Source organism: Rhinoraja longicauda, chromosome 34 (assembly GCF_053455715.1).
Source record: "Rhinoraja longicauda isolate Sanriku21f chromosome 34, sRhiLon1.1, whole genome shotgun sequence".
In the NCBI taxonomy this organism is placed as follows: domain Eukaryota; kingdom Metazoa; phylum Chordata; class Chondrichthyes; order Rajiformes; family Arhynchobatidae; genus Rhinoraja; species Rhinoraja longicauda.
In genome coordinates, this window is record NC_135986.1 from 9,044,802 (window position 1) to 9,068,934 (window position 24,133).

Here is a 24,133-nt window from a genome sequence, read left to right on the forward strand (position 1 = left end):
AAGAATGTCTTTCCTCAGATTAGGGGCAAGAATGTCTTTCCTCAGATCATGTCCTCTTCTTACTAATTATTCTGTACCAGCATCTGCAGTTATTTTCTTACATGCACCAGCATCTGCAGTTATTTTCTTACAACCCATTCCTTCTCTCCTGAGATGCTGCCTGACCTGCTGAGTTACTCCAGCATTTTGTGAAAATAAATACCTTCAATTTGTACCAACACCCCCTACCTTTATGGGGGCGAGTGCACCAGCTGACTGGGCAGTAAATTCATTGTAATACCAAAAATAATTGGATATATAATTAAAATGAATAAATTTACAGGTCATGGGAAAATAAGATATGACTAATTTAAATAGCTTATTATTTCAAAACCACAGCAGCTAAATGGTGTTTTGCAATTCTGTGATTGTGTAATCTCGTCTGGACTTCCAGCTGACATTTAATAAGCGGTGAATAGAGTCGTACTCGTCTACCTCATCAGTGACTGCATAAAATAAACCACATTAATCATGCTTTATCATACTGTTCACAAATCTGTGCTGACTCTTTAATTGGTTTATACTTATTCAAATGCTCGATTGTTCGCTCCGTGATCTGTTCCTTTGCTTGCCTTAAATTCATCCCAATCTTGCAGGAGATGATAGAGCATATTTTTAAATATTGTTCCTCTCTTGCAATATAATCTGAGCTTTAAGATTCTTGCAAATGACTCCAATTTAGAGGGTAGTTTAGTTTTGAGATGCAGCGCAGAAACAGGCCCTTCGGTCCACCAAGTGCGTGCTGACCAGTGATTGCCACACACTAACACCATCCTACACACACTAGGGACGATTTTACAATTGTACCAAGCTAATTAACCTACAAACCTGTACGTCTTTGGAGTGTGGGAAGAAACCGGATATCCCGGCGAAACCCCACCTAGGTCACGGGGAGAACGTACAAACAAGCACTCGTAATCAGGATCGAAGTCAGGTCTCTGGCGCTGTAAGGCAGCAACTCAACCACTGCGCCACCATGTTGTCCTTTGTAGTTGCAGTAAGCGCTGGAATTACTTTGAGTCATAGAAACGGCCCTTTGGCCCAACTCATCAAAGTCATCTTCAAATGAATGGGTGACATTTCGACCCGAAACGTCACCCATTCATTTCCTCTTGCACTTTGTTTTTGCTCAAGATTCCAGCATCTGCAATTTCTTGTCTCTCCATTTCCCTATTTGATTTGTCATTCTTTTCTTTTCACCACCAAATGGAAACACACAGACTTCTAATAATCTCACTAAACTATTAAATTTACACACTGGGGGACTGCAAATGGCTCTTATTGAAACTAACGACAACTTTGAATGTAATGGTGCTGTTCCTGTTCCAGTTCCTTGCAGAAATTGGCAGTCTGGAACTGAGATCAAGATGACAATAGCTGTATATTTAATATTATTTTACTTCTCGACGGAGTTGATTTAGTGGAAAGACCAATGCATCACACTGCAATTTCTGTTTCCTTGTGACCCGAGTTATCTTGCTGATGATAACAACATCAAAGGTGATGTGTAGGAAGGAACTGCAGGTGCTTGTTTACACCGAAGATGGACACAAAATGCTGGAGTAACTCAGTGGGACAGGCAGCATCTCTAGAGAGAAGGAATGGGTGAAGTTTCATCAAGCTTCACCCCAGCATTTTGTGTCTATATTCGCATCCAAGATAAGTTGTGTTCGTATAATGCGCTTTATTGATCTTATATAGAAAACCGCATTTGGATAAAGCTAGGATCCAATGACACTTTCTGAAGTTTGAGAGATGCTGTTCCTGAAATATTTGATATTTGAGGGCGGCACGGTGGTGCAGCGGTAGAGTTGCTGCCTTACAGCGAATACAGCGCCGGAGACTCAGGTTCGATCCTGACTACGTGCGCCGTCTGTACGGAGTTTGTACGTTCTCCCCGTGACCTGCGTGGGTTTTCAGTCTGAAGAAGGGTCTCGACCCGAAATGTCACCCATTCCTTCTCTCCCGAGATGCTGCCTGACCTGCTGAGTTACTCCAGCATTTTGTGAATAAATGGGTTTTCTCCGAGATCTTCGGTTTCCTCCCACACTCCAAAGACGTACAGGTATGTAGGTTAATTGAATGCGTAAATGTAAAAAAAAAGAAAAATTGTCCCTAGTGTGTGTAGGATAGTGTTAATGTGCGGGGATCGCTGGGCGGCGCGGACTCGGTGGGCCGAAGGGCCTGTTTCCGCGCTGTATCTCTAAATCTAAAAAAAAAAATCTAAATTATAAAGACCACAAGGAAAACGGTAACATTTAATTGCATATTTTTAGTTTTGGGATACAGCGTGGAAACAGGCCCTATGGCTCACCAAGTCTGCACTGACCAGCAACCCCCCCCCCCCCCCCGTACACTAGCACTATCCTACACACGAGGGGCAATTTGCAGAAGCCTATTAATCTACAAACCTATACATCTTTGGAGTGTGGAAGGAAACCAGAGCTCCTGGAGAGAACGCGTGGTCACAGGGAGAACGTACAAACCGTACAGACAGCACCTGTGGTCGGGATCGAACTCTGGTCTCTGGTGCTGTAAGGCAGTAACTACCCCTGTGCCGCCCGTTTTATTTTATTTTTGTTTACGTGACAATTTTGGCATAATGTGTTCTATTGTGTTTTTGTAGTCAACTTGTATTGTCAACCTCATCCAAAAAAATTTCGTGGTAGTCCAAATATTTTTGTCAAATAGAAAATAAACCGGCTTGGCTACATATTAAAATGTCTTTTCTTCACAAAATGCTGGAGTAACTCAGCAGGTCAGGCAGCATCACAGGAGAGAAGGACTGGGTGACGTTTCGGGTCGAGACCCTTCTTCAGATAAAGGTCAGTCTGAAGAAGGGTCTCGACCCGAAACGTCACCCATTCCTTCTCTCCTGAGATGCTGCCTGACCTGCTGAGTTACTCCAGCATTTTGTGAATAGGGACATCTTGATCGGTGTGACCACTTTGATCTATTTGGATGGCCCTCCAAATCAGAGTGACCAAAACTGAACACATGGGCGACGTTTCGGGTCAAGACCCTTCTTCAGAAGATATCCTTCTTCTGAAGAAGAAGGGTCTCGACCCGAAACGTCACCCATTCCTTCTCTCCTGAGATGCAGCCTGACCTGCTGAGTTACTCCAGTATTTTGTGAATAAATACCTTCGATTTGTACCAGCATCTGCAGTTATTTTCTTACACTATTAAAATGTCTTGGTGTATTATATTTTTTCCCATTACTTCGCACAAGACTTATTGCTGATGTTGACTGATCATCAGAGAAGAAGAATGGTTAATAACTATCTGGGCTAAACAAACTGTGACCTGCTGATTTATTTATAGCACCTTTTTTTTAGCTTTCAGTTTTCCAGCAATTGTGTTTTCTATCTCTCAATTCCAGCATTGTTTTCTTTTGCTGTCTGTTGAGACTTGTCTCCATGGCATTATTACAGTATTGTCAGGTAATGAGATGGTGAAAGATGTTGTTTGCATGCAGTTCAAGCAAATCATGCCATACATAAGCACATCAAGAAAGAGAGAATGCGGATTGCAGCATCACAGTACGAAAGGAAAAAAGCGTCGAGCCAGAACAAGCTAGATTGGGGGATCAGCACGTGAGAAGTCCATTCAAGAGTCCTATAATGGCGTGGAAGAAACTTTAGACTTTGGAGACAGCGTTTTGGCCCACTGAGTGCCGACGTACACTAGCACTATCCTACAAACTAGGGGCAAAGCTAATTAACCTAATGTGTACGGCTTTGAAGTGTGGAAGGAAACCAGAGCAACCGGAGAAAACCCAGACGGTCATATGGAGTATAAGAAGATAACTGCAGATGCTGGTACACTTCACGCTGCCTGAACAGTCTGAAGAAGGGTCTTGGCCCGAAACGTTACCCATTCCTTCTCTCCCGAGTTGCTGCCTGACCTGCTGAGTAACTCCAGCATTTTGTGAATAAATACCTTCGGTCGTATGGAGAAGGTACAAACTCTGCACAATGGCACCCATAGTCAGGATCAAGCCCAGGTCTCTGGCACCGTGAGGCAGCAGCTCTACCACTGCGCCACCCATTGTGTTGCAGTTCCTGTTCCTGAATCTGGTAATGTGTTTTCAAGCTTTTGTTTCTTCTGCCCAATGGGAGAAGTGTGAATGAACAGGTTGTTGGCAGTGCTTGATTATGTTGGCTGACTTCCCAAGGCAGCGTGAAGTGTGGATGGAGTCATTTGGAGGGTGGGGGTAGTGTGGCTCGTTTGCATACTTGGATCTTCTCCAGAAAGATCAGCTGTGGTGATAAACCTTCACCACTGGCATTGCCACCATTTTTATCATTCAGTCTTTCTTGACCTCCACCCTATCCCCTTCTCTGCAACTTAAAGCATGGTTCATTTGTAGCTAATCCTTGTTCTGAGGGCAGCACGGTGGCGTAGCGGTAGAGCTACTGCCTTACAGCACCAGACACCCTGGTTTGATCCTGACTATGGGTGCTGTCTGTACGGAGTTGAAGGTAGACACAAAATGCTGGAGCAACTCAGCGGGTCAGGCAGCATTTCAGGAGAGAAGGAATGGGTGACGCTTTGGGTCGAGACCCGAAGCGTCACCCATTCCTTCTCTCCTGAGATGCTGCGTGACCCGCTGAGTTGCTCCAGCATTTTGTGCCTACCTTCAATTTGAACCAGCATCTGCAGTTATTTTCCTACACGTCTGTATGGAATTTGCACGTTCTCCCCGTGACCTGCGTGAGTTTTCTCAGAAATCTTCGGTTTCCTCCCACGCTCCAAAGATGTACAGATTTATAGGTTAATCGGATTGGTATAAATGTAAATTGTCCCTAGTGTGTGCAGGATAGTGTTAGTGTACGGGGATCGCTGGGCGGCGCGGTCTCGGTGGGCCGAAGGGCCTGTTTCCGTGCTGTATCTCTAAACTAAACTGATGGAAGATTATGAACTTGAAACATTAACTCCGTCCCATCTCTCTACAAGTGATACCTGACCTCAATGTTTTCAACCCTTTTTTTTTTTTTTTGCAATTCCACCATTTTGTCTTATGCTTTCCAATTTTGATCCCCCATGGCTTTTTACAAACACACAAAGTTTTTTGAATGGGGAGATGTGGGCAAATTGGGCCGAAGGGCCTGTTTCCACATTGTATCACTCTATGACTCTGAGAGAGACGGCCGGTCGCGGGATGACAGGGATGAAACTGCGCTCCTCAAAATCACAAACGACATTCTCTGACAGACACCAGTTCATCTCCATTAACAACTGTAAATCCCCCACCGCTCCCCTCCCCCAAGGTGTCCCCCAAGGCTCAGTCCTTGGCCCCCTCCTCTTCATCCTCTACCTGTCCCCCCTTGGTCAATTAATCCGCCGTCATGGTCTCAACTTCCACTGCTTCGCCGATGATATCCAGCTCCTCATCTCCACCAAGTCAATCTCCCCCACCACACACTCTACACTGACAAACTGCATCACTGAAATAAAATCTTGGCTTCAATTAAATTTCCTCAAACTCAATTGCAACAAATCTGAAATCATCATCATTGGTCCAAAAACGCTCACCAAATCCACCCAAAACTTCATCCTCAACATTGATGGTCTCCCAGTATCCACCTCCCCTCACATCCGGAATCTTGGAATCATCTTTGATCAAACCCTCTCCTTCGACAAACACATCAAACACATCACAAAGACAGCCTTCTTCCACCTCAAAAACATTGCCTGTCTCCGTCCATCCCTCTCCTCCACAGCTGCAGAAACCCTCATCCACGCCTTCATCACCTCCCGTCTGGACTACTGCAACAGCCTCCTCTATGGCGCGCCCTCAAAAATCATCAGTAAACTTCAATACATTCAAAACTGCGCTGCCCGTCTACTCACCCACACCCCGATCCGTAACCATATCACCCCCGTCCTTTACAAACTCCACTGGCTCCCCATCCCCCAGAGAATCCAGTACAAAATCCTCCTCATAACCTACAAAGCACTCCATAACCTGGCCCCATCCTACCTGACCGACCTCCTCCACAGGCACACTCCCACCTGCACCCTCCGCTCTGCTGCTGCCAATCTCCTATCCCCCCACATCCGGACCAAACTCAGATCCTGGGGGGACAGGGCTTTCTCCATCGCTGCTCCCACCCTATGGAACTCACTACCCCAAACCGTTAGAGACTCCTCCACACTCACCACATTCAAAACATCGCTGAAGTCTCACCTGTTCAGTACTGCCTTCAACCACTGAAGGTCACCTCACCTTCTGTCTCCTTTCTCTGTTCGTTTACATATTTACTTATTTATCTATTTATTCATTTCCCTATGTTCTCTAAATCTCTGTAAAGCGTCTTTGAGTATATGAAAAGCGCTATATAAATAAAATGCATTATTATTATTATTAACAGCTGCAACAGGCCTTTGCAACCACCTGCAGCTGAGACTATAAAATGGTGCGTCTTGCATATAGACTGGGCTGTTGTGCACATTCTGTACTGACCGGGGGATGGTGATAGTCTTGCTGAGCTGTATGGAGGTGATAGTCTTGCTGAACTGTATACACAGAGTATTTCACTGTACCTTGGTTTCAAAGGGCTTTAATTGTCACATGTACCAATTAAGGTACAGTAGACACAAAATGCTGGAGTAACTCAGCGGATCAGGCAGCATCTCAGGAGAGAAGGAATGGGTGACGTTTCAGGTCGAGACCCTTCTTCAGACTGATCATTAACTCAGCGGGTCAGGCAGCATCTCAGGAGAGAAGGAATGGGTGATGTTTCGGGTCGAGACCCGAAATGTCACGCATTCTTTCTCTCCTGAGATGGTGCCTGACCTACTAAGTTACTCCAGCATTTTGTGTCTACCTTCGATTTGAACCAGCATCTGCAGTTATTTTCCTACACAATTAAGGTACAGTTACATGCGAATTACCATATAAAGAAATAAAGATGAATAAAATATAAAGATAATAAAGAAGCCATTGAACCATTAAGGATTTCTTGTTTCTATTTTACAAAATGTGAATCTCTTTGGAAGAGGAAGGAAGAGGAGGAAGGATATTTATGGAATAAATAAAACGCCTTGAATCATTGCCGAATTCAGATGTCTTTGGAACTAAAGTGTTTTTATCTTTCTTTCATCCAGGATCCTGCAGGGATTTTTGAACTCGTGGAAGTTGTTGGAAATGGCACATACGGACAGGTGTATAAGGTAATACAAAAGTGGCCTTTGTTTTTATAATGGTGATTTTTTGTTTTGTTTATTTTATATTTATTATATTAATATATTATGAGAATAATTATGGCAAAATTCTGAACTCTACATTGAGAGTTGGGATCCTAAACTAAACCTCGCAATCAAATGTTGGAATCACAGGAGTGAGTAAAAACAATACGGTATTTTTAGGTTTCTCTGGGATAAGGCATGGGGTCTGAATGATTTTGGCATGTTAAAATCTCGGTTAGTAGAAGTGATCTATGAGGAATGAGAGAAAATAACAGCAGGTGCTGGTACAAATCAAAGCTATTTATTCACAAAATACTGGAGTAACTCAGCGGGTCAGGCAGCATCTCAGGAGAGAAGGAATGGGCGACGTTTCAGGTCGAGACCCTTCTTCAGACTGATGTCGGGGGCGGGTCAAAGGAAGGATATAGGTGGAGACAGGAAGACAGCGGGAGATCTGGGAAGGGGGAGGGGAAGAGAGGGACAGAGGAACTATCTAATGGGCTGCTGGACTTCATTAGTCAGGGGGTAGAATGCAAGAGCTCGGAGGTCATGGTACAACTTGATAAAATTGTAATTAGGGTCGCAGCTAGAGCACGGTGTCTTTCTCCTCACGACACTGTCGGAAGGTATTTATTCACGAAATGCTGGACTAACTCAGCAGGTCAGGCAGCATCTCAGGTCAGGCAGCATCCAGCATTTTGTGAATAAATATGAGGAGTGAGAGGTAATAGAACTATAGTTGATTTTACCATGGCGAGGATATGTAGGATTTTTGTACAAAATCATGAGAGGAATAGATTGGTTAGATGCACAGAGTCTTTTATCCAGAGTAGGGGAATCGAGGACCAGAGGACATAGGTTCAAGGTGAAGGGGAAAAGATTTAATAGGAATCTGAGGGGTAACTTTCTCGCACAGAGGGTGGTAGGTGTATGGAACAAGCAGCCAGAAGAGGTTGGGACTATCCCATCCTTTAAGAAACAGTACGTGGATAGGACAGGTTTGGAGGGTTATGGACCAAGCGCAGGCAAGTGAGACTAGGGTAGCTGAGATATTGTGGGCGAGTTGGGCCGAAGGGCCTGATTCCACACTGTATCAATCTATGACTCTATTTGTTTGTTGCTGAGGATTTGAGAGAGTATGTCAGATGCCTGTAATGCAACAATAAAGTCTATTGTCAAGCAGCTTGATAATCACAGCATCTGTCTTCCTGTGGGCTTTGAATACCGTCAGTGTTATATTTACATGGTCACTGATGCCCAATGAGCTGGTAAGTGGGAAATGTCATCCTCTGTATTTGAATTAAAAGGAAAGTAAGGACTATGAATAAATGCACCTAACTGAGCAGGGTCAAGGGATATGATATGCATGAAGGAGCTAGCACCGAATCTAGACACAATGCTGGAGTAACTCAGCAGATCAGGCGGCATCTCTGGACAATAGACAATAGGTGCAGGAGGAGGCCATTCGGCCCTTCGAGCCAGCACCGCCATTCAATGTGATCATGGCTGATCATTCTCAACCAGTACCCCGTTCCTGCCTTCTCCCCATACCCCCTGACTCCGCTATCCTTAAGAGCTCTATCTAGCTCTCTCTTGAATGCATTCAGAGAATAGGCCTTCACTGCCTTCTGAGGCAGAGAATTCCACAGAAAAGGAATAGGTGACGTTTCCGGTCGAGACCCTTCTTCAGACTGAGTCAGGAGAAGGAAACTAGAGGTAGGCAAAGGTTCATACCTCTGTGCAGGCAGGAACTGCAAATGCTGGTTTGCAACAAAGATACAAAAATGCTGGAGTAACTCGGAGGAACAGGCAGAATCTCTGGGTAGAAAGAATGGGGGACGTTTCGGGCTGAGATCCTTCTTCAGACTGAGAGTCAGGGAAGAGGGAGACACAGATAAGGAAGTGTAAGGTGTGGAAACGAGACATCAAAGGGGATGCGGATCAAGGGAGATGTAGAAGAGATCGTTGTTAGCTAGGAGAAGGTGACATTGAAGCATACAGATTAAATTTAATCTGGGACAGTCAGTCTGGCCGGAGAACTAGGAGGGGGAGGATAGACTCAAAAAGTCTCAGAGGGGCAGGTAGCATCTCTGGAGAGAAGGAATGGGTGAGATTTCGGGTTGAGACCCTTCAGATGGAGAGAGAGGGAAAACAATAGTTACCTGAAGTTAGAGAAGTCAATATTCATACTGCTGGTGTGTAAGCTCCCCAAGAGAAATATGAGATGCTCTACCTCATACCTCTACTTTCCCTCTCCCCGACTCCTCTGGAAAGTCTATCCCTCTGATCTCCTTAATACTACCTCCCTCTGGTGCTGTAAGGCAGCAGCTCTTAACAGCCGAATGCGCTGACCGATTGCACCACTGAGGCAGTCCGTGCTCCAGTTGTTATGAGCGGTGCCACAGTGGTGACAGCTGAATATTTCAATGAAGATGTGGTTGTGTTATTGCTGATTCAAAGGCAAATTGGGTTGTTATTTTGACATTTAACATCATAAGATGTACCTTTTTGCTTGGTCATAGATTGAGGAATAGATGGGTAGATGCAGAGTCTCTTGCCCAAAGTAGTTGACTCGAGGACCAGAGGACATAGGTTTAAAGTGAAGGGGAAAAGATTTAATAGGAATCTGAGGGGTAACTCTTTCACACAAAGGGAGGTGGGTGCATAGAATGAGGTAGAATGGGACATGTTCACCGGTGTGGGTAAGTTGGGCAGAAGGGCCTGTTTCCACACTGTATCACGCTGACTGCTAATCATAAAGTGAAATGTTGCCAACCTGTTACCAAAGGAGACATTGGAAAGCAAGTGATTGAAAAGGCTCTGGAGAGGCTCGGGGTTCAGAGGAGGTTTACAATAATGATCCCAGGAGTGAATAGGTTAACCTATGATGAGTGTTTGTGGGCACTGGGCCTGTACTCGCTGGACTTTAGGAAAATGAGGTGGGACCTCATTGAAACATACAGAATAGTGAAAAGCTTGGATAGAGTGGATGTGGAGAGGATGTTTCCACTAGTGGGAGAGTCTAGATTAGAGGTCACAGCCTCAGAATTAAAGGATGTTTTTTTAGGAAGGAGCTGAGGAGAATATCTTTACTCAGAGGGTGGTGAATCTGTGGAATTCTTTGCCACAAAAGGCTGTGGAGGCCACAAGTCAGTGGATATTTTTAAGGCGGAGATAGATAGATCTTTGATTAATACAGATGATGGGGGTTATGGGGAGAAAGCAGAAGAATGGGGTTAGGAGGGAGAGATAGAGCAGCCGTGATTGAATGGCGTAGACTGGATGGGCCGAATGGCCTAATTCTACTATCACTTATAACCTTATGACTAATGCAAATGCAGTACATTTGTCATTCCTTTCTGTTCAAAGCATCATTCTTAATTTTAAAAAATGTTGGTGACTGATAATGCCTTTGATGCTGACTTTCTTGCATTAATCTATCGTGCCCTGAACTTTACTACATGCATCATTACTTTCTAAAAGTTGAAACCACTCCCAGGCTCACTAAGTGCTGATTTGCACACTATTTTCCAAACTGACAATAGATATGGTCATATAAGAAAATAACTGCAGATGCTGATACAAATCGAAGGTATTTATTCACAAAATGCTGGAGTAACTCAGCAGGTCAGGCAGCATCTCAGGAGAGAAGGAATGGGTGACGTTTCGGGTCGAGACCCTTCTTCAGACTGATGTCGGGACGGGACAAAGAAAGGATGTAGGTGGAGACAGGAAGATAGAGGGAGATCTGGGAAGCGGGAGGGGAAGAGAGGGACAGAGGAACTACCTAAAGTTGGAGAAGTCAATGTTCATACCACTGGGGTGCAAGCTGCCCAGGCGAAATATGAGGTGCTGTTCCTCCAATTTCCGGTGGGCCTCACTATGGCACTGGAGGAGGCCCATGGCAGAAAGGTCAGACTGGGAGTGGGAGGGGGAGTTAAAGTGCTCGGCCACCGGGAGATCAGATTGGTCTTCCCAGATCTCCCTCTATCTTCCTGTCTCCACCTATATCCTTCCTGTGTCCCGCCCCCCTGACATCAGTCTGAAGAAGGGTCTCGACCCGAAACGTCGCCCATTCCTTCTCTCCCGAGATGCTGCCTGACCTGCTGAGTTACTCCAGCATTTTGTGAATAGATTTGGTCATAGTAGATGGCTAGGAAATGTGAACCTGGATTTTCTTTTCTTATTTAGTTTAGTTTAGAGATACAGCACGGAAACAGCGGCCCACCGAGTCCGCACCGACCAACAATTCCCACACACTAATGCTATCCACCCCCTCGGAAAATTTACATTTATACCAAGCTAATTAACCTACAAAACTGTAGGTTTTTGGAGTGTCGAAGGAAACAGAAGATCTTGGAAGCAACCCACGCAATCACGGGGAGAACGTACAAACTCCGAACAGACAACCCATTCCTTCTCTCCTGAGATGCTGCCTGACCTGCTGAGTTACTCCAGCATTTTGTGAATAAATACCTTCGATTTGTACCAGCATCTGCAGTTATTTTCTTATACCACCCGTAGTCCTGATCGAACCAGGTCTCTGGTGTTGTAAGGCAGTAGCTCTACCGCTCTGTCATCGTTCCGCCATCAGATGAAGGATTAGTTACAAATGAACCATGTTTTAAGTTGCAGAGAAGAGGATAGGGTGGAGATCAAGAAAGACTGGATGATAAAAATGGTGTTGATGCCCGTGTGAAGGTTTATTAACCACGGCTGATCTTTCTGGAGAAGATCCAAGTATGCAAACCAGCCACACTACCTCCTCCCTCCAGATGACTCCATCCACACTTCACGCTGCCTCGGGAAGTCAGCCAACATAATCGAGCACTGCCAACAACCTGTTCATTCACACTTCTCCCATTGGGCAGAAGATATGGACAGCACCTGTGCTGGGGATTGAACCCGGGTTTCTACTGCTGCGCCACCGTGCCGCATATCACTTTAAAGGCATAAAGAAAATCAAGAACTCGATGCACTGATAATCACCAGTGCTGCCATGTCCTACCATTTTGGGATGCTGTACATTGAAGAGTTAGCATGCTTGATCAGGTAATGCTTTTTCCCCTCCTGTGGCATGACTCATGAATACAAATTATCATTCAAGCTGCTTGCCTCCATGGCAATCGTTCGTTTAAACTGTGCTGCGCATCATGAATATTTTTCATAACATTTTCTGCAGCACATCTCATGGTGAAATGAATGAGCATTTTACCAAGAGGGGAAATCAGAGGGTGCTTTCAATAAAATCCTCAGATTGACACCGATAAGCGAAGCCATCTCGATTCATCAACTGGAAAGTTTCCACAGATTTCCCCCAACTTGTCTTGCTGCTTACTTGCAGATTTAACTTTTTTTTTTTGCTTGATTTTTTAAATTGTGGTAAACACGTGGGTAGCTTAGGCATTATCACAGACCGCACTTGCAAATTAGTGAGCTGATCCCTTCCCTGACCTCTAAACCTTCTTATAGAAAAATCTCCCTATTATAGGTGGTGGAGCATTAGATTTGCTGCCCTACAGTCCCAGGGTCTCAGGTTTGACAGTCCTCAGGTTCGACCCTGACTACGGGTGCTTGTCTGTTTGGAGTTAGTATGTTCTCTACGTGACTTGCGTGGGCTTTCTCCGGGTGCTCCAGTTTTCCAGGAGTAAGATCCAGGAATACAAGTATATAGTTCCTTGAAAGTAGGGTCACAGGTAGATGGGGTAGTCAAGAAGGTGTTTGGTACATTGGACTTCATCAGTCAGATTATTGAGGTATACAAGTTGGGATGCTATGTTACAGTTGTACAAGACATTGGGGTGAGCCTATATTTGAAGTATTGTAGATAAAAGACGGACACAAAGTGCTGGACTAATTCGGGCCAGGGATCATCTCTGGAGGAAAACGTTAGGTGACATTTCAGGTCGGGTCCCTTCTATTGTGTTCAGTTTTGGACATCTGTAGGAAAGATGACCTTCCTATACTATGAACAGTGGTATGAACGTTGACTTCTCCAACTTTAGATAGTTCCTCTGTCCCTCTATTCCCCTCCCCCTTCCCAGATCTCCCTCTATCTTCCTGTCTCCACCTATATCCTTCCTTTGTATCGCCCCCCTGGCATCAGTCTGAAGAAGGGTCTCGACCCAAAATGTCACCCATTCCTTCTCTCCTGAGATGCTGCCTGACCTGCTAAGTTACTCCAGCATTTTGTGAATAAATACCTTCGATTTGTACCAGCATCTGCAGTTATTTTCTTACACTTCCTATAGGAACAATGTCATTAAGCTGCAAAGAGTAGAGATGATTTATGAGGATGCTCTCAGGACTCAAAGGGCCGAGTTACAGGGAGAGATTGGGCAGGCTAGGACTTTATTCCTTGGAACGCAGAAGGCTGAAGCGCGATCGCTTGGAGGTGCAGAAAGTCCTGTCAGGAATCGATAGGGTGAATGCACAGTCTTTTACCCAGAGTAGAGGAATTGACTTAAGAACCAGAGGGTATAGGTGAGAGAGGAAAGATTCAATAGGAACCCGAGGGATAACACTCTCACAGAGGGTGGTGGGTATATGGAACGAGCTGCCAGAGTGGGTAGTTGAACTAGGTACTATAACAATTAAAAAATATTTGGGCAGGTACGTGAATAGGAAAGATTCAGAGGAATCCGGACCAAACAAGGGCAGGTAGGATTAGTGTATGTGGGCATCTTGGTTGCCATGGGTAAGTTGGCCCGAAAGGCCAGTTTCAGTGCTCTCTGACTATCACAATAGACAATAGGTGCAGGAGGAGGCCATTCGGCCCTTCGAGCCAGCACCACCAATCAATATGATCATGGCTGATCATTCTCAATCAGTACCCCGTTCCTGCCTTCTCCCCATACCCCCTGATTCCGCTATCCTTAAGAGCTCTATCTAGCTCTCTCCTGAATGCATTCAGAGAATTGGCCTCCACTGCCTTCTGAGGCAGAGTATTCCACAGATTTACAACTCTCTGACTGAAAAAGTTTTTCCTCATCTCCGTTCTAAATGGCCTACCCCTTATTCTTAAACTGTGGAATTAGCTGCAACTCAATTGAAATCTAACTGAAGTAATCTGTAAAATCCACAATAAAACAATTTAAAACATCCATGATAAACATACCTTGTTACTACCTAATTCTAATGTTCTTCCTTCAACATTTCTCTACCTAGACTTTCTTGTTTCTCTTTCCCAGTCTTGATGAAGGGTCGTAGACCTGAAATGTTATTTTTCTTTCCAGAGGTGCTGTGTGACTTACTGAGATTTGCTGCTTTTTGTTTCAAATATCCAGCATCTGCAATTTTATAATGTTAGTACGGGTGTCGGGGATTATGGGGCGAAGACAGGAGAATGGGGTTGAGAGGGAAAGATAGATCAGCCATGATTGATGGAGTAGACTCAATAGGCCGAATGGCTTTATAGTTTCTTGCCTCGATGGAGATGCGTTTTTTCCCCCGTATCGTGTCTCCATTCGCCCTGCGGCCTAATATTGAGGAGCTGGCGCACTCTGCTGGAGACCGACTTTGGGAGCTTCAACCGCGGGAGCCTGCAGGACTTAACATCGTGGAGCTCACGAACCCTTTGCCGGGGATCAATAGACAATAGACAATAGGTGCAGGAGGAGGCCATTCGGCCCTTCGAGCCAGCACCGCCATTCAATGTGATCATGGCTGATCATTCTCAATCAGTACCCCCGTTCCTGCCTTCTCCCCATACCCCCTGACTCCGCTATCCTTAAGAGCTCTATCCAGCTCTCTCTTGAATGCATTCAGAGAATTGGCCTCCACTGCCTTCTGAGGCAGAGAATTCCACAGATTCACAACTCTCTGACTGAAAAGGTTTTTCCTCATCTCAGTTCTAAATGGCCTACCCCTTATTCTTAAACTGTGGCTCCTTGTTCTGGACTCCCCCAACATTGGGAACATGTTTCCTGCCTCTAACGTGTCCAACCCCTTAATAATTTTATACGTTTCAATAAGATCTCCTCTCATCCTTCTAAATTCCAGTGTATACAAGCCTAGTCGCTCCAGTCTTTCAACATATGACAGTCCCGCCATTCCGGGAATTAACCTAGTAAACCTACGCTGCACTCCCTCAATAGCAAGAATATCCTTCCTCACATTTGGAGACCAAAACTGCACACAGTACTCCAGGTGCGGTCTCACTAGGGCCCTGTACAACTGATCGACCTCTGAGCTCCAACCACGGGAGCCTGCGGGCTTTAGCATCGTGGAGCTCACGGTCCCTAGTTAGTAACTGACTTTGGGAGCTCTAAGCCGCAGGGGCTTCGATCGCCGGCCGCGGGAGCTTTGATCACCCTGGCGGATGGTTCGATTCCCCCTACCGCGGGAGAATAGAGGGAAGAAGATTAGACTTTATTGCCTTCCGTAGCACTGAGGAATGTGGGGAATCTGCTGTGGCGGATGTTTATGTTAACTTTTATGTAGTTGTGTGTCTTGTTGCTTTTTTAGTATGGCTATATGGTAATTTGAATATCACTGTACCTTAATAGGTGCACGTGACAATAAAAGACCTTCTAAACCTTTTAATGTATGAATTTACGGTTCCCAGGTACTGAGACGGTGGCTGTGCCATAAGCTCAAATTTATTGGGCTAACTGGGTCTCATCTGACTGAATTTAGCCTCAATTTCCTGCTATTTTTTTTCCAATTAACATTTCCTTTTAGAAAAACTTCTATTGAAATTCTATCATCCGTCAGATCACTGTGACTCAGTTTTTCAAAAGAAAAATCTAATTTCACTTCTAATACTGTGCTGCATAAAATTGGGAGGTCTGATTAATAAGATGTGATCATATTTTGAAAGGACTAGGTGCCTGACCCTTTTTGATTGCACTCAGTGTAAGGAGTTTAATTAGCGGGGACTGAAGCTCTCTAATTTAACATCACTAAGTATTTGCTCCTACAGTCAGCGTAGCATAGATTAGATGCAAGGCACAATCAATGCAGATAGACAATAGGTGCAGGAGGAGGCCATTCGGCCCTTCGAGCCAGCACCGCCATTCAATGTGATCATGGCTGATCATTCTCAATCAGTACCCCGTTCCTGCCTTCTCCCCATACCCCCTGACTCTGCTATCCCTAAGAGCTCTATCTAGCTCTCTCTTGAATGCATTCAGAGAATTGGCCTCCACTGCCTTCTGAGGCAGAGAATTCCACAGATTTACAACTCTCTGACTGAAAACGTTTTTCCTCATCTCCGTTCTAAATGGCCTACCCCTTATTCTTAAACTGTGCCCCCTGGTTCTGGACTCCCCCAACATTGGGAACATGTTTCCTGCCTCTAACGTGTCCAACCCCTTAATAATGTTATACGTTTCGATAAGATCCCCTCTCATCCTTCTAAATTCCAGTGTATGCAAGCCTAATATTGTTTTTAATGCAAACTCAAGTACACACATTTAATTTCTCACAGGAGCCATTATTAGAAGGAGATTGTTAATCCAGTTAACAGTTTTCGTTTATTGAAAAGCTTTGGTTGTGTGCTATCCAGTCAGTGGAAAGACAATACATGATTACAATCGAGCCATTTACAGTTTCGATACCTGATAAGGAGACAACATTTAGTGTAAGGTAAAGCCAGCAAAGGCCGATCAAGGATAGTCCAAGGGTCACCAATGAGGTAGATTTACTACCTCCTGTCATTTGGTGATTACATCCACATTGAAGTGGTGTTTACTTGGCATGGATGTCTACTGGGGACATTGAAAACGTCTGAAACGACGCATTGTAGCTCTAAAGTGGTAGGAATTTTATTCTGAACAGCCTTAAATGAAATTTAAGGGTGGCACGGTGGCACGGCAGTAGTGTTGCTGCCTCAAAGTTACAGAGACCCGGGTTTAATCCTGACTAAAGGTGCTGTCTGTACGGAGTTTGTATGTTCGCCCCATGAGCTTGGTGCTCCGGTTTCCTCACACACTTCAAAGACATACAGGTTTGTAGAGTTATATAAAACAATACAATACAATACAATATATCTTTATTGTCATTGTACAGGGGTACAACAAGATTGGGAATGCGCCTCCCATACGATGCAATAATTTAATTAGCTAGTCAGTATTAATTTAAACAACAACAATCCAACAAACCAAATTGTAACAGTTTTAAGACAGAATTAAGTGCAAGTAGATCTGTGCCGGTTCACTGTGCGATGTGACCATCCGGCTCAGCAGGACCGGTTCATAGCAGCTGTGGCCCTGGGGATGAACCTGTTCCTGAGTCTGGAGGTGCGGGCGTAGAAGGCCTTGTATCGTCTGCCCGATGGAAGGAGTTCGAACAGACTGTTGCAGGGGTGTGAAGAGTCTTTGTGGATGCTGGTAGCTTTTCTGAGGCAAATCGAAGGTATTTATTCACAAGATGCTGGAGTAACTCAGCAGGTCAGGCAGCATCTCAGGAGAGAAGGAATGGGTGATGTTTCGGGTCCAGACCCTTCTGAAGGGTCTCGACCCGAAACGTCACCCATTCCTTCTCTCCTGAGATGCTGCCTGACCTGCTGAGTTACTCCAGCATTTTGTGAATAAATACCCAGGTTTGTAGAGTTAATCGGCTTCCGTAAAGATGGTATATTGTCCTTGGTGTGTGTAAGATAGTGCTAGTGTACGGGAATCGCTAATCGACGCGGACCCAGTTGGCTGAAAGGCCTGTATCTCTAAACTAAATTAATCTTTTGGTGTGAGGAAAACATGTGAGGCAGGGAACTAATGTGGCAGCCTTAAATAATCCTATTTCAAGTGCTGCTCGTTGAAACCCTGGGATTCAGCTGAAATTGCCCATGTTTGCAATAGGCTCTGATTTCCTGCCGTGAATATGATCCATGTTCTTTCCTGTAGTGATGCTTGGCATTCTAATTGGAAACTGAGTCATTTTCTTCGTAACAGAAGTTCCTCATTTGGGGGGGAAAAAGCTAAATGCACTTTTGCTTCTATTTGGCACCTCAACTCGTGCATGTAATTATATAACACTGGCATATCCGTTGTCTTGTGAGTTGTCGCATTTTGGTCATAGCCATAGATACAGACACTGATGCAGACTCTTCGGCCCATCAAGTCTGCGCTCGCCAACAACCGCCAATTTAAGGTCTCGACCCGAAACATCACCCATTCCTTCTCCCCGGAGATGCTGCCTGTCCCACTGAGTTACTCCAGCATTTTTTGTTTATCTTCAGTGTAAATTATATATTCATGAGAGAGTTAGATCTAGTTCTAAGGGCTGTTGGAATCAAGGGATATGGGGAGAAAGCAGGAATGGGGTACTGATTTTGGATGATCAGCCCTGATCATATTGAATGGCGGTGCTGGCTCGAAGGGCCGAATGGTCTACTCCTGTACCTATGTTTCTACGCAAACCAGCATCTACAGTACCTTCCTCCACACAATCGCCAATTCACTGAGCGGCACAGTGTCTCGGCTGGTAGAGCTGCTGCCTCACAGGGCCAGAGGCCCGGGTTTGATCCTAACCTCGGGTGCTGTCTTTGCAGAGTTTGCACGTTCTCCCTGTGTGGGTTTCTTCTAGGTGGTCTGGTAGAAGTTCGAACAGACTGTTGCAGGGGTGTGAAGAGTCTTTGTGGATGCTGGTGGCTTTTCTGAGGCATCGTGTGTTGTAGATGCCCTCTAAGGTTGGTAGCTGTGTTCCGATCGTCTTCTGAGCTCCATGGACCCTACCACTGCCACCCTAGTTAGTGGATGTGGGTAGTGATTAATGATCCTAGATGCTCCTGAGATGTTGCCTGACCTGCTGAGTTACTCCAGCATTTTGTGAATAAATACCTTCGATTTGTACCAGCATCTGCAGTTATTTTCTTATAATGATCCTAGGTGGTGGATGAGAATGTGGGATAACAGAAATGTTGTAAGTGGGTGATGGATGGCCGGTGGGCCGAAGGAGCAGTATCTCTAAAACTTAAAGTATAATCTTGCATTAATCCATATTTTGTAGCATGAAGCAGACATTTTGGCCCAAGGTGCCTTTCCAAATTAATCCCATTTGCCTTTGGCCGCTATCTCTTTTAATCCTTTCTATCCATGAACTGCCCAAATTGTGCCTGACTTTACCACTTCCTCTTGCAGCTGGTCCCATACTCGATGGAACTTTGGCTTCACATTTTATCTGAAAGACAACAGAAGTAGCTTTGTGCAATGTTTGTTCGTCGGTACATTGGGTGAGAGCCTAAATGTTATCCTTCAAGGGCTTTATCCTTTCATCTCTGAGTTCTTCAAGGCAAAATGTTTTGAGATCTGGCAAAGAGGCTTGGCACCTTTTACAAAAATTGCACATGTGATGCTTATTCAGTAAGCTCAAAAACTCAATGCAGCCCTGTGTCGGAGGACATTATGATGACAAATGTTCATATTTCAAATTTAATACAGTGAATCACTTATATTTTTACAGTATTGGCAAAGCTAGCCTGGGAATTTTTGATATTTTGTACAGCATAGCGTTATGAATTCTGGTGGCTACTCCTTGCCCTTGCAAAATATATTAACTGCCTGGAGTGAAGCTCCATTAAGGAGCTAGGTTTTGTTATAGTTGATCTCTACAAATGCTCAGCATCAGCGGTTTGAGAGTGCAACTTTGCTGACTGCGATGCCCAAGTGGTAATAATCAAGAGGGCGGCACGGTAGCGCAGCGGTAGAGTTGCTGCTTTACAGCGAATGCAGCGCCGGAGACTCAGGTTCGATCCTGACTACGGGTGCTGCACTGTAAGGAGTTTGTACGTTCTCCCCGTGACCTGCGTGGGTTTTCTCCGAGATCTTCGGTTTCCTCCCACACTCCAAAGACGTACAGGTATGTAGGCTAATTGGCTGGGTAAAAATGTTATTAAAAAAAAAAAAAAATTGTCCCTAGTGGGTGTAGGATAGTGTTAATGTACGGGGATCGCTGGGCGGCACGGACTTGGTGGGCCGAAAAGGCCTGTTTCCGGCTGTATATATATGATATGATATGATATGATAAGAGTGCTTTATTTGTCACTTGTGCAAATACACAGTGAAATTCCTTTTGCATATGTTGCACATGTGGGCACGGCCCTTATTCAAAGTCCGGTCGGCCCACACACCCGATGTACTGGAGCAGTTCCCACGAACCAGCGCCCCTTTCCTCTCCTCATCTGGCCATCTTTGTGTTCCGGGGACGCCGCCTGCAGCCGACCTTGAAGGCAATAGACAATAGGTGCAGGAGGAGGCCATTCGGCCCTTCGAGCCAGCACCGACATTCAATGTGATCATGGCTGATCATTCTCAATCAGTACCCCGTTCCTGCCTTCTCCCCATACCCCCTGACTCCGCTATCCTTAAGAGCTCTATCTAGCTCTCTCTTGAATGCACTCAGAGAATTGGCCTCCACTGCATTCTGAGGCAGAGAATTCCACAGATTCACAACTCTCTGACTGAAAAAGTTTTTCCTCATCTCCGTTCTAAATGGCCTACCCCTTATTCTTAAACTGTGGCCCCTGGTTCTGGACTCCCCCAACATTGGGAACATGTTTCCTGCCTCTAACGTGTCCAACCCCTTGATAATCTTATACGTTTCGATAAGATCCCCTCTCATCCTTCTAAATTCCAGTGTATACAAGCCTAGTCGCTCCAGTCTTTCAACATATGACAGTCCCGCCATTCCGGGAATTAACCTAGTAAACCTACGCTACACGCCCTCAATAGCAAGAAAGGCGATGGAGGCATTACTCCGGTTCACCCTCCTACCGGTCCGTACCTCTTGCGTCCAGCTCCCTTTTTGTTACGCCGTCTGCCAAGCCTTTGGGCAGGTTCCTAATCCCTCATCGACCACCGAGCCTTCGGGCAGACTCCAATCTTTCGGGCAGGTTCCCAGTCCCACCGACCGACGAGCCTTTTGTGTAGGTCCTCCGTGGTCAGTCCGCGGCGGGCGAGCGAGCAGGTGTTGTGGTACTCTGTAAATTCAAAGATGTGACAATACTTTGGAGTACCGCTTGAGGAGGCCGAGATCAAGACCCGGACTGGCGGATTGCGGATTCAGCGGTCAAACGGAAGACCTGGCAGATCACGGCATCGGAGCGAGCCTGCCGAGGCGGCACCTGCTCGTCCTCTGAAGACCAGAGACCGGGAGGAGAGAACCGGTAACGACGACTGGAGAGGAGAGGAAACTGCCATGTCCTCGTGGTCAGTTGCGGGAGATGCCCCCCCTCACTTCCGGGGAACAAAGGTGGATGGGCGAGGAGAAGGACGTAGCGGCCAAGGAAGGAGAAGGCTGGAGGCCTGGGACTTGCCTGGAACATACGATCTAGAGGTTGGACTTGGTGCCAAAACATAGCGCCTCTTGCATACGATACAATACGATAGAACTTTATTTATCCCAGGGGGGAAATTGATCTGCCAACAGTCATTAAAACACAAAATACATGAAACATGAAATTAAAGTGACGAGTGGAAAGGGTTGGGGGTGTGCAAAGATTGGGGGAAGTGGGCTCAGTGTACTATTTCTGTACACTTGCTAATCGGGAGTACAGCAATACTTGACAGGACTGGATGCAAGACATTTTATTTCACTGTGTTAGCACTTTGCACATGCGACAATGAATAGGACAAGTTTGGCAGGATATGGACCAAACGCGGGCAGGTGGGAATAGCTGGGATATGTTGGCCGTTGCGGGCATCCTGGACCGAAGTTTTCACGCAGTATCTATCACTCTATGCCAATAAAAGCCCCATTGGACCGTTTGATATGAGGAGTTTTGCTCACCTATCACATATTCCCTGGCTCTTGTTTAAATGGAATTCACTGATTAGACAAATTTGCAAAATAAGAAAATAACTGCAGATGCTGGTACAAATCGAAGGAATTTATTCACAAAATGCTGGAGTAACTCAGCAGGTCAGGCAGCATCTCGGGAGAGAAGGAATGGGTGACGTTTCGGGTCGAGACCCTTCTTCAGACTGATGTCAGGGCGGCGGGACAAAGGAAGGATATAGGTGGAGACAGGAAGATAGAGGGAGAACTGAGAAGGTGGAGGGGAAGAGAGGGACAGCGGAACTATCTAAAGTTGGAGAAGTCGATGTTCATACCACTGGGCTGCAAGCTGCCCAGGCGAAATATGAGGTGCTGTTCCTCCAATTTCTTCACTATGGCACTGGAGGAGGCCCATGACAGAAAGGTCAGACTGGGAATGGGAGGGGGAGTTGAAGTGCTCGGCCACCGGGAGATCAGTTTGGCCAACGCGGACCGAGCGCAGGTGTTGAGCGAAGCCGAAGCAATAGATGAGGTTGGAGGAGGTGCAGGTGAACCTCTGACTCACCTGGAAAGACTGTTTGGGTCCTTGGATGGAGTTGAGGGGGGAGGTAAAGGGACAGGTGTTGCATCTCGTGCGGTTGCAGGGGAAAGTGCCCGGGGATGGGGTGGTTTGGGTAGGAAGGGACGAGTGGACCAGGGAGTTACAGTGGGAACGGTCTCTGCGGAACGCAGAAAGGGGAGGGGATGGGAAGATGTGGCCAGTGGTGGGGTCCCGTTGTAGGTGACGGAAATGTTGGCGGATGATTTGTTGGATCCGCTGGCTGGTGGGGTGGAAGGTGAGAACGAGGGGGATTCTGTCCTTGTTATGAGTAGGGGGAGGGGGAGCAAGAGCGGAGCTGCGGGATGTAGAAGAGACCCTAGTGAAAGCCTCATCTATAATGGAAGAGGGGAAGCCCCGTTTCCTGAAGAATGAGGACATCTCTGACGCCCTAGTGTGAAACACCTCATCCCGGGCGCAGATGCGGCGTAGACGGAGGAATTGGGAGTAGGGGATAGACGTTTTGCAGGGGACCGGGTGGGAAGAAGTGTAGTCCATATAGCTGTGTGAGTCAGTGGGTTTATAGTAGATGTCAGTCACTAGTCTGTCTTCCTGTCTCCACCTATATCCTTCCTTTGGCCCGCCCCCCCGACATCAGTCTGAAGAAGGGTCTCGACCCGAAACGTCACCCATTCCTTCTCTCCTGAGATGCTGCCTGACCTGCTGAGTTACTCCAGAATTTTGTGGACAAGTTTGCAAAGCTGGCATTGATCAAAGCTAGAACGTCACTGATCTGATTGCCATAGAGCTGTCTCAGCCAGCCATACTCACCTGCAAAGTGCACTATGGATTTTCAAAAAAGGCATCTGCTAAAGTTCCACGCAGGAAGTAGTTATATATTTTTTAAAAGCTAATGGATCTGTCAAAGGATTTAAAAAAAAGATGAATAAAAGGTTATTTTCAGGCTGGCTGGCTGCTGCACATGAACTGCCATGTGGATTAGTAATTAGACACCCAACAATCAAAGATGGCATTTCCAGAAGAACTTGGCTTTGTCATTTGGTGGTGGATATATGGAACAAGCTGCTAAAGGAGGTAGTTGAGGCAGATATTAGAGCAACATTTAAAATATATTTGGCCAAGTACATGGACAGACAATAGGTGCAGGAGGAGGCCATTCGGCCCTTCGAGCCAGCACCGCCATTCAATGTGATCATGGCTGATCATTCTCAATCAGTACCCCGTTCCTGCCTTCTCCCCGTACCCCCTGACTCCGCTATCCTTAAGAGCTCTATCTAGCTCTCTTGAATGCATTCAGAGAATTGGCCTCCACTGCCTTCTGAGGCAGAGAATTCGACAGATTTACAACTCTCTGAGTGAAAACGTTTTTCCGCATCTCCGTTCTAAATGGCCGACCCCTTATTCTTAAACTGTGGCCCCTGGTTCTGGACTCCCTCAACATCGGGAACATGTTTCCTGCCTCTAATGTGTCCAACCCCTTAATAATCTTGTATGTTTCAATAAGATCCCCTCTCATCCTTCTAAATTCCAGTGTATACAACAAGCCTAGCCGCTCCAGTCTTTCAACATACTGCAGAATGTTACGATAGCAAAGGTTTATGGGCCAAAGACAGGCAGGTGGGACTA

At 45.8% G+C, this 24,133-nt stretch overlaps 1 protein-coding gene across 1 annotated transcript in view; it reads left to right on the forward strand.

Annotated features, from left to right (window-relative positions):
* Positions 1-24,133, forward strand: part of LOC144609331 (mitogen-activated protein kinase kinase kinase kinase 4-like) — a 193,425-nt gene that overhangs the window by 62,932 nt on the left and 106,360 nt on the right. Inside the window, exon 2 of the mRNA XM_078427755.1 lies at positions 7,153-7,218. Within this exon, the coding sequence (XP_078283881.1) occupies positions 7,153-7,218 (66 nt within the window). The remainder of the gene's footprint in view (positions 1-7,152; positions 7,219-24,133) is intronic.